This window comes from Haliotis cracherodii, unplaced genomic scaffold, assembly GCF_022045235.1.
Source record: "Haliotis cracherodii isolate W230 unplaced genomic scaffold, xgHalCrac1.p SCAF_3, whole genome shotgun sequence".
NCBI lineage: Eukaryota > Metazoa > Mollusca > Gastropoda > Lepetellida > Haliotidae > Haliotis > Haliotis cracherodii.
This window is the reverse complement of record NW_027266286.1, coordinates 26,981,374-26,998,744: the sequence shown is the minus strand read 5'-3', so window position 1 is coordinate 26,998,744 and position 17,371 is coordinate 26,981,374. Positions and strand designations below refer to the sequence as shown.

Below are 17,371 nucleotides of genomic sequence, written 5' to 3'. Positions count from 1 at the left end.
AAAGCTCTGATGTACAAAGAATGTTAGAAGAGACAAATGTATGTCTGATGAAAAATGGCCATGTCTGTTGGCCAAATATGCACAACATCACTAGTTCCACGTAAAAATGACTTGGAGAATGTTAAAAGAAAACAGTTTTTATAAGAACAAGTCTGTATTAAATAAACTTCAAAGAGAAGTTCTGCCATTACTTGTGGCCTATTTGTTTGCACATCTGGAACAGGGGCAACAACATAATTATAGTTTGGTTTACACATCTACCAAAACTTAGGCTGGAAGATATTTGTGGGGAAAAAGAAAGATTTAGACACCGGTCCAATCAAGTATGAGTTAGTGAATAGACTTTCACACTGCTTTTAGCAATATTCCAACAATTTCAAGGGATATACAAAATAAGTGATTCACACCAGCGTTGGAAATTAAGGATGGTCCTGGGGTCCGTGAGATCTACTATGGTATTTGAATCTAAGGGCCCCCCTAAATCTTGAACTATAAACCTTAGGGTTATGACGATGACCCCTGGACGTACAGGCTTAATTTCAAACATTACTATCTATGGAAGAATTGAACAATCTCTTCATTTAAATATATAACATTCACCGCTATTTCACGCCAGCTCATCACATGGTGAAAACTGTAAATGGCCTTCTCTTACCTTGGACATGACTTTGCCTGGGTTCTGGTTGGCTGGGTCAAAGAGCTGCTGGGGCAGCTGATGGAACTCCAGGAGATGGATGTAGGAGATCCACAGGACACACCGATCTTCTGGCTCCAGCAGCAGCAACAGACCGTCATCGCCCGACTTCTTCAGGACAGTCTGCGAACAGAATAGGAAGGGTAGAGTTGTAGGAATCCCTTACCTGCATTGCCATCTTGGGTTTAGATGTTTCTCACATCATTTCAGTTATTTCAAAGAATAAGGGTCAGGGTTAGTGATTGCACCCTTCGTGAGGTGCTGACAGACCAATGACTAAATCAGAACATATATTGGGTCAATGACAACTGACCCTGGCAACAGAAAAGGGCCATAACTCTGCACATCAAGAGTCAGCACCCTGGACTTCTTGGCCACCAATGACCGAACACACCTCGGACCAGTAAACCAGGGAACTAAATTTAGGGGTTGAGCAGGTGATATTCTGTATCACTGATACTTCATAATGCTTATCATGTACAGTAGTGATGTTTCCGCATACATGTACCTCCTTCAAGACCGGCTTTCTGAATTTTTCTCGTAAAAATGATTTAGTTTCATGCCAAAACTTTCACACCTTTTTGGAATCAGGTATCTCTTACCTTGTTTGAGATTCAATATTTTCTCAAAAAGGAAAGCATGACTTTAGAAAGATCATCATGAATCATCCAGAACAGAAAATCAAGTATGGGTGGAAAACTGAATATTCTGAATGAAATCCAGCATGACAGTCAAAATGACATTTCACATTTCCTAATTCAGTATCATTATTATTCTCCATCAGAACAAATTATGACGAACCTGACTTCCTTTCAGAATAAATTAATCACATTTGCTTAAAATATGTTACATTTTTACTTGTTTCAGCAGCTTGAGGACATTGAAGACACACACAAAGCTCTGATTTATTAAACCAAGTTACAGAATACAGACAATTCGGTCACCTTTAGCTTTGTTAACCTAATTACTACCAAATAAACACTACTCTCACATTTCAAACAGGTTTGACTTTTACGAGAAAATTGAGTAAACCACACCAAAAAGAATCTATTTGCAAATGAGGGTAATTACTCCCCAAATACACCTCCACTAATTGGACCAGTAGATCTGCACAGGAAAGCAGGTGAAGCAAGATGTTGAGTCGGGTAACGACCTACTATGGTCACTCTGGCCCGGAGGGGAATATCACATATTGGTGTTGCACGGGACTAAGTTTTGTTATCATCTTGTCTCAAGGATTAAGCAAATCAACAAAGCGGGATCTCCGATTGTCTGCCGAGACACATGGCCAGGTCCCAGTACAATAGTACCTGGCACCAACAAGGGGAGGTCACTCCCATCGAAGCTAAGTTCGGCCCTCAAAGGCAATGCGACAGTTGTACACAATGAAGGGGTATGGTGTTTGACCATGTAAAGTGACACCTCACAACAAAGGGAGAGAATAGGGGTGTTTAAGCATTTTATTTAATGATTCAGACTGTGCTCAGCTGAAGCGTCACCTGATCGTAGGGGTGGGAGACAGTGGGTTATTCAGTAAACTTAGGTCTGAATCAATATTCATCACATACAGCAAAAGGAAAAACAGATGTTTAAATTTTCACAGGGACATAACTGTATTTGTGAGTGATGTCCTTTATCAGAAGTAACAAACTTTGTTTAAACGTCAATGAAACTAAAAAGTTTTCAATAATAGTTACAAGGCAAAAATATATCCCTTCTGTGCTACTGTCTTGTGAATAACACAAACCTACCAGTACGAATATAATCCAAAGAAAGGATCATACTGAGAGGAAATTTACATCCACAATCAGCAGATCCTGGTACAGCTACGGAACATGACTCTTCACAGCTTATGTGCTGTATCATAGACCACCCACGCCCTTTAGCACCACATTAATATATGGTAGTATCATTTGGCTGCATACAAATATTTAACGTTTCTGGAGGACACTTTTCTCAAAAAATGAAGAGGGCAGTAAGACTTTATTTATTTTTTATTAAAAACAAAAGTGATGCGGGAAGAACACTTTACTTTTCCCCCACCCACAATACCAACAAACACAAATCGGCACACATCAAACTTGGCCCTTTGATACAAACCGAGTTGTCAGACATTATATTTTATGGGTAACCAAGAATGCCTCACATGATGCAGGAATTTTGAAAAATATTTGTTGAATGGAAATAAAAATTACTTAAGCACAAAATTTCAAGTGATGCACCAATGTCTGCCTTATCAATAATACTATTACAAAAAACAAGTGAATTGCGTGTTAGGCCTAAATGTGCACTAAAACAGGCAACCAGGTGTCAATAGTCAACATCGATCCCAATATTGAGGAAAACAGGGATGAAGAGTAGACAGAAAGAGAGGACAACGGTAAATGTGTATGCACTTATATTTCATATATTCTCATAGGACATACATGACCTTCAACATGTTCAAACAAAGTAACATCTTCCCTTTTCAAAATGACTGTCTCTATTTTAGCATTATTGTTTCAGATTGACAAAATAATTTGTCCAATGTGTTCACAAGCCGTGCTACAATGCCCACTTTTTCAAATGGCTACATTCACAAAGAGTCATCTTAATACAAAACACCAGGGCTTGGGGCACAAACACTGACAGTCACCAGGAAAATGAAAACACATGCCTTTTTCCAACATGGGAGAATGTCAAGGAACAATTGGCAAGGTTCAGAATATTTGAATTATGCTCTATTAATATAATCAGCAGCAAACTGTTTACACAAAGGAGTTACATATGTTATGGATGGCCATGTTTGAATGACTTTTCAAACACAATTCCTCACACATGCTGCACCAACATAATATTGGTGTGTAGTGAGTATGGTTTTACGCTGCTTTTAGCAATATTCCAGCATAATCACAGCGGGGAACACCAGCAATTGGCTTTACACACTGTACCTATGTGGGGAATTGAACCCGGGTCTTGGCGTGACGAGAGAATGCTTTAACCACTTGGCTACCCCACTGCCCAATATTGGCTATTAAATGTGAACAGACATTATTAAGACATTCTGAGCAAAAGATTATCCCTGACTGTGTAAATTACTAAAGACAGATTTGACATGGATTTCAACGTCATTATTTCAATGAAACATTTCAGTACAGGTACTTGTCTTCATTTGCTTCACTGAAACATTAGCTTCTAAAATGCCACTCAAATATATTGTGTAAATTACTAAAAATATGAATTTAGTGTCAATAACAAACATAGTGCTTGAACAATAATTAACACCAATCTAAACAGGGAGGCTGCAGTTAGATCATGGCAGAAGCCATCAAGAACAGGCTTCTAAATTTGTGGCTCCTCGAAATGATGAAAGTTTCAATTACTATCTCATCAACCACATTTATAACAAAATCAAAACAAGAAGAATCATTGGAAAAGCAGTAAGATATCAGCTAAAAGCAGTAAGATATCGGCTAAAAGCAGTAAGATATCAACTAAAAGCAGTAAGACATCAGCTAAAAGCAGTAAGATATCAACTAAAAGCAGTAAGATATCAGCTAAAGCAGTAAGATATCAACTAAAAGCAGTAAGACATCAGCTAAAAGGAGCAGGACCAGCTAAACAAGACAATGTCAAATTTTCAACTGTCCGAAATGAAAACACAAGAACCCGGGTTAGAATAGAGAGGCAACTGAATTCAGGCTTTATTTTTTTATTTTCATTATCAAATTCAAAGAAGTGAAAACTTAAAAGCTGAAGCACAACACAGATTCCTGAGTGACTTTCACTAAGAGACTTTCACTGAGTGACATGACCATCAGCCCATCAAACCTTCCATCACCACTGATTTGCCGTTAATTTCCTACTTGAGTCCCATGCACAGCAAACATTATATGAGCTAACTGGAGATGACATCCCACTCTCAACATAGGATACATTTGATAACTTTGGCACTTCCGCGGGAGATCTATTAGTGGGCAGAAAAGACTCCTAATGATGAGTTACATACACGCATTATTTCAAAGCGAAGTAAAAAGCTAAACCCTGATTCTTAAATGCAAGTCATTCTGGGATGAATTGAGCTAATTAGGCCTAGATGCATGTCCTATTACTTCATTGGCAACAGAATGGCATTCCTCCTCAGTTGTAAGTTTTAGACATCATATTAGGTAGCACAGCGTTGTTGGTTCTCTGAAAGCAAGCCTGGAAGTAACACTACTGCTTGACACTTGGGGTAACATCCCCTAGTAACATGACCCTCACTTAGTGGGGCCAGCAAAGGCCAAAGGTGGGAAAGGACAAAGTTCCAGGGGACGTCAAACAGCAGAGGTGGACATTAGGCTCATCAAGTCTCATGTCACCAATAGCAAATAATATCACATTGCCCTTGCAAATACTAGCCAAACCCAGCACTAATTATTTCAAAGTGTCAACCAGGACATTTAATGAGTGAAGAGCCATTGTGATGATGTAGATATCTCCAGACCTGGTTGAAGGAATCAGTGACCTGCACTGCCACCGTGGGCTTAATGCCATGTTTCTCACTCAAGTGTTTGGCAAGCCACATTCAACAGTGCTGTGTTGGTAGATGAGAGGAACAACAACTAGTGAGTGAGGGATGTGGGGTGGGTGGGGGGTGGGTCGTGACAAAGTGAGTGAGTGGGTGGATGGGCAGGTGCTGGGTTAGTGAGTGAGTGTCTTGTTTGATTGCCAATCTGGATGACTTCATTGGAAATGGTTCCGTCCAGATTAACAATGTATATGTTTGCTGTTTAACACCTAACTCAGCAATATTCCAACGATTTGAAAGCAGCCAGTAATCCTGTCTGGACCAGACAATCAGTGAAACACACTAGGGCTGGGACAAGTCCAAATTTACTACCCGGGTACCCACACCCCTATTACCAAACTCTACAAGGGTACCTACTGTTGGTCTCAAGAGATAGGTACAAAATGTCCAATTGGGAATAGTTTGACAGTAGCCCTGGCAAAATGTATTTAGATACACAAACTAAAACGATGTGGTCATGCATACACTGAAGTTGACTAAAGTTTTTGTCATGCATACACTGAAGTTGACTAAAGTTTTAGCTTTGTTCAAACATATATAAGTCAGAAGGAAAGTGTTCATAGTCATGAAGAAGTGCAAACATTAGAGACTTAAAATTGTCATGTAAGCATGTAGTTGTATTGTGAATTTTGGTCATGAAACAATTATCACGTGACTAACCACGGGTCCGGGTAGTCCTGTGGGTACCTAGGTCCTACTCAGTACCCACCCGACCCGAGTACCCGTCCCAGCCCTAAAACACACCTGAGGATTACGATGACATACAATCAAGCAGTCACCGAGTCTGACCACCTGACCTATATTCACCTCTTACAACCAGCATAGGTTGCAGAGACCACCCCACAGGGTTCCAATTTACAGTCTCACTGTATTACAATTAAAAATAGGTGGAATGCAAGTGTCAGCCTTCAACAACAAACATCTACAAGGAACAAAGCATTAAATAATTTAAATTGTACAACAACAAAACCTTTTTTTTCTTAGTTTTTCAAAAAAAGAATAAAACATCTCAGAAATCCTTTTCTGGCAGCACATTTTGTTTGGTTGACAACTATCATCAGAAAGAAACAATCACTGTAGACTAATGCATATTTAAATCATGAACATGAAACAAAAACAATTTAATGCAGCCTAAACTAAACATTCCAACTTGCCAAACTTAAACAGCACATGATTATGAAAATCATATACACATCCACACATTTAATTTATTACCCGGGAGAAGCTTGCCAATTCTTTTCTCAGATCACAGGTTAAAAACGTAAATATTTTACAGAATTTTTTAAACGCTTGTGTTTTTGGCAACACATGTTCCAGACAGAACAAGCATGTTTTAACACATGCAAGTGGCGACAACAGAACCGGCTGTAGGGGATGCCCTGTGTACTCGAGACACACCAAGGGGAGCCCTGCCATAGGAAGTCCCAGCCTAACAATAACACCCACAGGGGGTGGGATGAGGGGTGTTGGTTGTGTTTGAAGAACATGCAGGCTGTGGGGGGTGACACCGTGAAATCGGATGCACATCAAATACAGGCAGATACAGAAATGAGATCCCGATATGCCGATCATGTGTGGCAGGCGTTCACAGACTGCCCAATGTAATGGAGGTCTGTGCTGAGAGTGCTTTGATGAGAGTCCTAGGCAGATCATGTTTAACATCTCGACACAAGTTAATTCATCTATTCTTCATCTTCAAAAAACATCCCAGACGGACTTAATCCAGGATTTGCATTTATGAAAGTCGAAAATGGTTGTGGAAATGAGGGATGGGGCATGGGCGAAGGTCAGTGCACAACTTTGACTACTGTTTCTCTTCGCTTCCTGTTCTTCTTACATCATGTACATAAAGCGTCGGCCAAGTTGACTTGTGCATGACATTAGACAAACTTGTGAAGTATACTGGGATCTTGTTTCTGCCCCAGTGTCAAACACAAATCCGCCAGCAGAGTTTACAATGCATTCATGCCCCACCCCCAGTATTGTTTCCATCAAGCCTGAATGCAGTGGTGCAAGTTTGTGCCAATAACAATCTGAGCACATTAGGAGCTGTTCTGCAATATATTCACAGGCTGCATACTTATGGGAGGCCAGACCAAGAGGCAGACAGACATGAAAGAAACAATTTAACAGAACATGCATCATAATTTGCCTCATTACAAACATAGGTTTTACATCTGTTCCACGAGGATAGCTTTTACTGCCGCAATTTACCACTGTCGTAAATATCTTTTAGGCCTTGATAATATACCCACTTAAAGCGTTCAGTTTATATTATGATATTTATTATTATGAACTAGGTAAACCGTTTTTTACACGAGTGAGTGAGTGGATGAATGTGTTGATCTCTGGCACCTGCTATGTGATTTGACAGCTTTTAAACCCCAACGGAAAATATATGTTCCAATTTCATATGCTAAAAACCCAATTATGTTTAAATTTAAAGAACTTTTTAATTGTAAAAAAGTAAATGTTTTTAAGAAACTCTGTACATACTGTAATGTCATTATGAAAACTGTAAAATCTTCCATGTAAACCATCCATCCATTTTGTGTATTTACTGTTTGCAAATTTGTATATCAAATGCCGAGGATCCCGGCCTGAGCGTAAATAAAGTTTTGTTCTGTTCTGAGCATGTGCTTCTCTTTGGTAGTCGGTAATATCCCAGCCTTAACTAAAACCAACTCTCTGTTAATAATCAAGTCTGGACCATGCATGACCAGTGGTTGACAGCATGAGCATTGATCAATACCACTGGGGTAAGATAACATATTAATCAGTCCAAAATTGGAGTTATGGCCAACTTATGGGGACCTATTCTACCTAAAATTCTCGACAATTCTTGATCTCCACAATCTTAATACATATTCAAATAACAACCAACGTTTGTTTGTTGTTTAACCCCACACTCAGCAGTATTCCAGCTATATGACACCAGTCTGTAAATAATCAAGTCTGGACCAGACATTCCAGTGATTGATAACATGAGCATCAAACCACGCAATTGGGATGAGACGACATGCATCAAGTGAGCAAGTCCACCCAATCCCGTTAGTCACCTATTACGACAACCATGTCGCCTCATGTCAAACATGGGTTGATGAAGACCTATTCAAACCCTGATCTTCACGGGCCAACATCCAAGGTAGACAGCTTCATACCTACCACTCTGCTTATCATATGCTTGGTTGGTTTGTTGTTTAACGCCGCACTCAGCAATATTCCAGCTATATGACGACGGTCTGTAAATAATCGAGTCTGGACTAGACAATCCAGTGATTGACATCATGACCATCAATCCACGCAATTGGGATTGATGACATGCATCAACCAAGTCGGCGAGCCTGAACATCCGATCCCGTTAGTCACCTTTTACGACAAGCATAGTCACCTTTTACGACAAGCATAGTCACCTTTTACGACAAGCATAGTCACCTTTTACAGCAAGCATGGGTTGCTGAAGACCTATTCTACCCCGATCCTTACCATATGCAAAACAGGAAGTGAGTTTAGTGAAATGCCTCTCTGAACCGTATTTTAATTATATCATAACCTCTCAGCTTGAGGAATGAGGAAAGCCCAAAGTGATGCAGGTCTTATACATATACCACTTTGGTGAAACCTATGAGTTTTGGTTTAGTTCTGCCAAATCAAACATCATAATCAGAACAAAGACAGCATTTGAACATTTGACCATAGGTATCAAGCACACCTAAAGAATAGACAACACATCCAATTGTTGGGCCTAAGACAATTGGGCCATCCAGGCACCCACAAGCACACAATACATAAGAGCACAAGAATGTATGAGTCGTGGATTGCAGTTACCTGTAAGTATGTGAGTCCAGTCTTGTACCTCCCCGACTGCACAACTAGAGTTGTCTTGTACAACAGTGTTTCCAGGATCTGGTGTGACCGTCTGCTCACAGGGATATCTGTGGATCTGGTCCTCAGGAACTCCAGGGTCTTCTCACAAATCTCATCCCTCCTCTGGAAGTTGCTAACAGTCTCAGCATACTGCAAAGGAGACAAATTCGGGTAATACATGGCTGATAGACAGAATGAACAGTTAGAAAGTTGGACACTAAGTTTTTACTCTGCTTTTAGCAATATTCCAGCCATATCATGGCAGGTGACACAAAGAATGTGCTTCATACATTGTACCCATATAGGGAATCAACCCAGGGGTTTTGTCGTGCGTGGCTAATGTTTTAACCACTAGACTACTCCACCACAATCACAATACTTTGACAAATATAGCATGGTAGAAATACATACAAGATGTTTTCTTAGACGTTTTAGGATTAAGGGAAGCACATGACAGCCATCAACAGCATGTTCTGCAGCTCTTGAATAATACACATACAAGTGGGTTAATGTTGGTTGACACCATATTTAGAGTATTCATCAATAAGCATGAAATACTCACATCCCCAGGTTGTGAGGCAAACTACCGCCATTTTCAAGACAAAGTTGTTGCCATGGAAACTCGAAAAACAAATTTTCAAAAATCACAACTATCAAAAGGCACCAGTTCTCCACTAGACCTATCTATGTGCCAAGTTTGGTTAAGATATATCTCATGGTTTTGAGTTCTGCTCCAGAAATGAAACATGACGGACAAACTGCACCCATTCCTATATCCCCCTGCCACTTTATGCAGGGGATAATAACCCAACCCTATCAAACATTACATAATAGAATTAATGTCCCGGAATTCCCACATCACAACAGCATGCAAGTCGCAGGCAAAATTCAAACTACCCAGGTCCCTCTGAAAATACCCACAAGAAATGTTGTCTTTACAAGTGTGCCACACAACTCATAAAGACGTTTAGGTGTGCCTTTGGGAATTCAAATGTGCCAACAAGAATATTATTTATCCATCTACAAATAAGATGAATGTCTTTTTACCATGACCTAGATAATAAGGAGATGTAATATAGAAAGTTTGCCCACTTCCTTTCCATCTACCATGAGATTCATAACACCCTTAATTTCTGAATTTCAAGTTAATTTCATGAATCATAGCATCAAGCAGTTTCAAAGGGTCATAATTTACCATGTGTTTGTCCATCTTACTCATGCAATAGCACACTAATCTGGCTTCAAATACTATAAATCGCCACAAGGTACGTCTACTACAAAAAGTATGATTTCTAACTTCACCCTACAAGCACCAGAAACATATTTTAACAATGCTTTTTTTAATAACTGTGCCATTGGCACTCTAATACAAGGACTCTTTTATTTCAAACCCTGTTATCTTTTATGACAGTGTAAGCTACAGGGGAGCGGTAAACCCTGGATTAAAGAAACTGTCAGGTCTGTTGACAAAAAATCACCAACGAAAACAAATATCAAAGGAGAAACGAGAACAACTTCAAGTTATCATGCAATTATTTACAACCAGTTACACATCTACCATAGTCTTTGCCATGGGTTGATCAAATAATCCAAGCAAAACTATTAACATCAAACGTGTGCCAATAAAAAAAAATATTTCCCCACCACAAATGAGGTTATTTTACTGTAATAATGTACGTGGGTAGCATCAACAACTGTTTTTACTTGTTGTTCAGACAGGGTAAAATGAGCACACAAAAAATAGTTCATATATCTAAGAAACCACCGCTGCCCTATATTTAATGTATTTTATTATAGTCATAAATTCAAAAAAAGCTGTTAATGTGACATATTTTTTATAAATTTAACCTCTTGACATCTTTTTCAGATGCAGGTGTGTGAAATCTTGTCAGGGGTTGTACTTGGCAAACACATTAATGATATGTCATGGTAAACATATACCAAGCTTTTCACTGGTGCTCTGCCCACTACAATCAACTCATCAAAACAGTCTCTCAACACAACATAGCAACCACCTGATATTTGAACTTTAATCTTGACAGATTGATTCAAAATAAATATCAAATTACGTGAAAAACTCTCAAATATGAAGGCCCACTTTGATGTGGAAACCTACCCATGTAAATCAAATCCTTAACAATACAACTAACAGGACAGTAATATTGAATATGGAGGGTACTGAATTCGGAAAGAGAAAAATCAATTATACAAGAGGCAATGCAAACATTAGATATGCACCTCATCTTTCCCAGACTACAAAACATATGTATTAGTTGACAGAGATCAAACGGCTGGTTTGAATACCTCTGCTCGTTTAAGCACTTACAAAGGTTTAGATGTCGGAGTTGGAAAGAGGAAGAGAAGAGTGGAAGCTCGGTGTACATATATGTACACTGAACCGTATGTGTGTGTAGTGTTAGGTCATATGACACGGAGAGGACTATCCACACAAAATCTATTACCTCATTTATGAATGCTTTCAATGAATTAACATCATGTCCCTAATACTGTGTTAACATCCAACGGTAAACGGGGGCTAAAACTGATAAGATGCAATCTTCCCTGTCGTTAAATACGTCTAGCATCTACTCTCACACTAGGATTAAACACATTTAACATTTCAAATACGTAGGGCAAATGCCTTATTATGTGAGATACCTGTCAACTAAAACCAATATTGACAAAACATCTTATCCACCAAGGTCCTCATATGAGACGGACGAAAACTTAAATCTCAATATTTCAAACGTATCAGGTTTCTGTATGAATACTAATGCGATAATGTCGCATCCCATTTGACAAAGAGATTCCCAAAATAGGGCTTTTCATCTCGAGAGTGTCTTATTCTTTAACAGTTTCATCAAACGAAAATATTTTCTTGGAACACTTGTCATGCTTATTGCAGAAAGAACTATTTGAAGCACTGATATTAAACAGTTACACCTTCACATGCTAAATCTTAATCAAATTCCATTGGAAGATTTCGAATCTAAAATAAGGTTTTACAAAATATTAATAAAGAGAACTATTTACTCAGATGTTGTACAACACACTTGTTTATTTCATGTCAACAGCGAAACTATTTTCAGTTACAGATTATCGAGTACATTCGCACATCATGCATACCAAGTCCGACAGATGCACGTGCAACTGAAACACCTAACAGCTTGATTATTATGCATAACAGTGACAGCCTGTATTCATAGGTGTAACCCTCCTTATTAAATCATGACAAACTGTTTGAGACGTACAAAGTATTGCATTCATACTGATACCCGAAAAAGCCACACAAACGTGCCTTGACTGTTCGAATTTGTCCTGCATTGATATAGATATTGAATAGACAAATGTGAAGATAAATGTGCAAACAGCCAAACACACTTATCGCATGGTGAACAAGACTATGGACAAATATCCGGGCTTTGCCCTACAGCCATGGAGGCAGGCGGGGCGCTTGTTGATTCATCAAAGAATAAATGCTGTGATATGATTTCTCAACAATTCTGTTATTGAAGCACTTGCATAAGATGGTGAAAAAAGTCGACTGATTTAAATTTCATGGGATGAAATAGTCTGAGTATTTCAAGAATGTACTTTCCAAGTACCACAAAATATTTCATTATGATGATGCATAGCTTCAGACTTATGGGACACAAAAACCTGAGAATAGATCTGGATTGTTTGGAGGGGGCGTGGGATTGTGAGGGTGTGGGAGTGTGGGTGGTAGCGTGCGAGTCATTATTGTGAGATTCATGGAATCAGTTAATCAAGTCAACCTCCAGCACCTCCTGGACAAATAACTTAATGTAATAGTGAGCTAGTAATTAATTTCAACCACATCCTCACTCCTGACCACAAAAAAACCCCATTACAACAAGGTGTTATATATTCCGACTATCCCTTTTAAACACAAAACACCCAAAACCTAATAATAATCCCTTAACTAAAACACTGAAAACATTAACTTCATTGTTGATAACTTTGACCACATACAGGTGCCGTTTCTGAGATCGCATCCATCTCATATAAGATGAGTGCAAAGTACAGTGTAAGAAATTAAAGAGGATCCTGGGGCCCTTTATGGTCTTAAGTTATAATACATGTATTTGAATCTAAACACCCCTAAAGCTATTATACTTAATAAGGACCAAGACCCCTGGCCTCCTATAATTAAATCACTGAAATGCATTATGATTTTCAGAACAGTCTTTCCTTGAAATCTACTACCCCTATTACAACTGACATGGAAAAGAAACAAGTTTTTAAGAACAAGAGCCACACCAACCATCTGATGCCCGAGGGAAAACATTGATGGGGAATGACGACATTCCTGAGGTTACTTGGAGCTGGTGTTACCGCCACAATCAACAATGGTGATATCTCAGTCCCAGAACCAAAGCCTGAATTGAGGCCCAAGCAAAAATTGCCAAAACAAAATAGACTTATGACATGCTTGGGTAGGGGTGTCCACAGCCTGAATGGACTAATTTAGCTAATCATTGTGATCTCAGAAGGATACATGATGGGTTGTGAAATAGTTTTGCTTAACTGAAGAAATCTCATTAGTCTAACATAATTCAAACAGGGACAGATGGTATTAGGATGATACTCTCTGATGTAAGGTAAATATTGACACTGTATGCCAAATTAACCTTCTTGCTTATACATGTATATAGGTTCATCCACAACACAAAATATGGATGAACTGTCATAGAGAAAAGACATTTTATATTTTCCAAAATAAATTCATATTCATACACTTGAATATTCTCAAATTCACCCGTTTTGAACTGTTTTCTGAATGATTTGGGTTCCCTGGGTCTTCCAGGCTTTCAGCCATTATTTTCAATCTACATGATCTAAAGAGCCCTTAAATTTATTGGTGGTGTACTATTGTAGGGTTGGTTCCAACACATTAACTTGAGTGACAGTGCGAGTGTCCAGTTACTTTAAGCAAAGAATAAGGTGTGATAAGGGACTTTTTGGGCCTACTGAAAATGTCAAATTTAAAAGTTATGGAAAGTTTTAAAATACTGATATGAAACATATTCTACAGAACTCTTTTCCTTATGATTCCAAGTTTTGGATACTTGATAAGACCAAAGCATGTAAAGCTAAATATTTTACATTTACCTATATCCCCATAAAAGACAGCTTGGTTCAAAGACTTGCTCATGGTCAATTATTATAAGGTAATGCAATCTGAAAAACTTTTACATTTGCAAGTGTTGAAATGAAAGACGTCAAATTCTCATTCCAACAATTTTTTTTTATTTTCAATACTTTTTGCAAAACTTTGCTTCTTTCTTAAATTTTGCTGATGGGACAAAAAGAGCCTTGACCATACCCTGTCCTTTATAAAAATTTGTTGTCAAAAAGTTGGGAATCAAACCAGTAGCACAAGTATACAACAAGCAAACACACTGCACTGTGCCTCTGGCCCACAAATTATCTGAGTTCACAGTCTAGTCATGGATTTAATGAAATATTATTTAAGTTAAAGAAAAACCAAAGAGTGATATTGCAACGTCCTGCATTACAGTTTTGTTAAACAACAGGGTGTGAGTGAGGTGAAATGGGGTCCAAATGTCTTGTTCAAGATTATTTCACTCATATAGCAACGTGTGTGCGACTGCTTGTAATGCCAGTTTTATAGTGCTCTACTTCAACATGGATAACCAGAGACACAGTATGCTGACTCCGAGTCGACAAGTCAATGTTTTATTCCCTTTATGCAAAGTGACAGGCAGGGTAACAAGAAGAACTATCTCTAAAAAGTCTATTGGTACGACACGGCCAGGGGATCGAACCATTAACTTTCTCCTCTCCATGCAGACAAAATCATTAAGACCATAGAGGCAGTTTTAAGCAAAGGGGATTAAATGACCATCTGTAAACAAAAGCTGTGACATGTGTGACATGTTTCATATTCAGACGACTAGTACACAAACAACTTCTCATGGTCCAGATTACAAGATAATTGATTCAACATGCACAGGATTTATTATTAGACACAAAGGAGTTCATGAAACCAAAACACTCCAAATACAAATATTTGCCTACACTTAGCAGTCTGGTAGGGATATTGAAACCCCACAAGGTAACATGGAACCTTACATCAAACATACGGAACATGCACAAAAACACTTCCAACTTTCTCCCCGACAAGTCTAAAAAATAATTATGTATCAGCCTGTTAACAAACATGGAGGTGTTGGTAATTATTGCAGACACAGGCCAGACGAAGGAAACACAACACATCATTCACTGTGTACCTTCTTCTCACTGAGGATGGAATACATCTGCAGCTGAAGGTCATACTGGATCGTATGCACTGGGACACAAAGGTCTGGAAGTGTAGTCAGGACAGTATTAACAGACAAAGCCTGGAATCTCCTTGATGCTTCTTACCCGGAACTCTCCTGTTTATTTTGGCAACTGTGGAGTACGGCGGAGACATGGGTCAACTAGATTATCTGGTAATGAGGAAACGAGTGAGTGAGTGTTGGGTTATACACCGCTTTTACCAATATTCCAGTCCCATCATGGCAGGGGACACCAGATATTGGCTTTACACATTGAACCCATGTGGTGAAATGAACCCAGGTCCTCGCCATGATGAGCCAACGCATAAACCACTAAGTTCACATCGCCACCTGCGAGAAAAAGAAGTCTGCAGAGCAAACTGTTGCATTGTCTGATGAGGATGTAGAGTTTGATTTCTCTTCTTTACCGTGGAGGAAAGGTATGCCTAGGTTACCTGCTGCAGTGAAATAGATGTTGAAAGTGAGGTAGAAAGTGTAGTTTAACACTGCATTGAACAGTATTTCTGATATATCACACTCTCAGCTTGATATTGGAGAGGGGAGAGACGTAGCATAGTGATGCAGGTCTGAGACAATTACCGCTATGGGGAAACACATGAGCACAGGATTGATGCTGACAAAACATTGGACTGGATTGGAAGACATGATCTTAGGTTATGGCATGGCTGAAGGACAACTCTGCACAGAGAATTTGCGATGGTTTAGACAACCTGGCCATCCATGCCCCCAAGAAGGTGTTAAGATAATCATCCACTAGTCCAACACTACTGAAAATTTTAATGCAATATTGTCATCTGCCAAAATCTAATAATGTTACATAAACAACTGCACCAAAATAAGTTGCAAAGTCCAACAATCCAGCCAGAAGCTGTATATGGATTTCAAGAGCATGACATTGGTTGAGGAGTCCTTCAGTTACATCAGGATATATAAGCTTCATGATGTGCGAGTCCTCAGTGACACAGATCATAGATGTCACCATTGGGTGACAACATTCAGCATTTAGCTGACAGACCGATGATTATTATCTGGGATTCAAATCTATGACCAAGAGCAAGCTCCTCACAGGGATAGCTCTATTCTGTATTCTGTAAGTTGAACTCGCAAGACACAGACAATTATGCTAACAAACAAGTGATGACTGTCCTGATGCCAAATACGTTTCCCTCGGTCAATTTGAAATACGTTTCCCTTTCTGAGTGAATATTTTCAGGATTCTTGTAATGGCCGCATCCACATTGGTTGCCAAGATGTTATCAGAATATAAAGAACATGGACCAAGGAATCCAAGGGTTCCAAAGGGAGATAACTCTGACTGAAAGGACATAACGACAGTATACTGTTAAGGATGTGTGCTGGCACAACACTGTCGTGTCTGGGAGTGTTCAAACGACTTGATATGTATCTTAGAAAATGTTAAATATTCTTAATGAAGGCCAGCAGACATTAATCAAGGAGTTATATTTCTTCCTTAGACTCGACTATGTTGGTTCAAATGGAACAGTCACTCAGGAAGAAACTATTGGGGAGTGTCCCCATAACCTGCTACAGGATAGTACAAGAATGTTGCCATTTCCACAACTTGTCATGCATTTGTGAGCATATTTGTTTGCAGTATGATGTCACACTCAGCAATTTTCAAATTACATGATTGCAGCCTTTGAATAACTAAGTGAGTGAGTGAGTGAGTATGGCTTTACGCTGCTTTTAGCAATATTCCAGCAATATCACGGCGGGGGACACCAGAAATGGGCTTCACACATTGTACCCATGTCGGGAATCAAACCCGGGTCTTTGGCGTGACGAGCAAACGCTTTAACCACTAGGCTACTCGACCGCCCCCTTGAATAACTAAGTCTGGACCAGACAGTCCAATGATTCATATCATGTGTAACGGCCCACGCCATCGGAGTAAAATGACATGCATTCACTTAA

At 39.1% G+C, this 17,371-nt stretch overlaps 1 protein-coding gene across 1 annotated transcript in view; it reads right to left on the bottom strand.

The window, feature by feature from the left end:
- The window catches only part of LOC139476113 (zinc finger C3H1 domain-containing protein-like), a 100,742-nt gene that overhangs the window by 44,312 nt on the left and 39,059 nt on the right, over nucleotides 1-17,371 (bottom strand). Inside the window, exons 22-23 of the mRNA XM_071259370.1 lie at nucleotides 9,072-9,260; nucleotides 656-817 (exon numbers count right to left, since the gene is read on the bottom strand). Coding sequence (XP_071115471.1) covers nucleotides 656-817; nucleotides 9,072-9,260 — 351 coding nt within the window. The remainder of the gene's footprint in view (nucleotides 1-655; nucleotides 818-9,071; nucleotides 9,261-17,371) is intronic.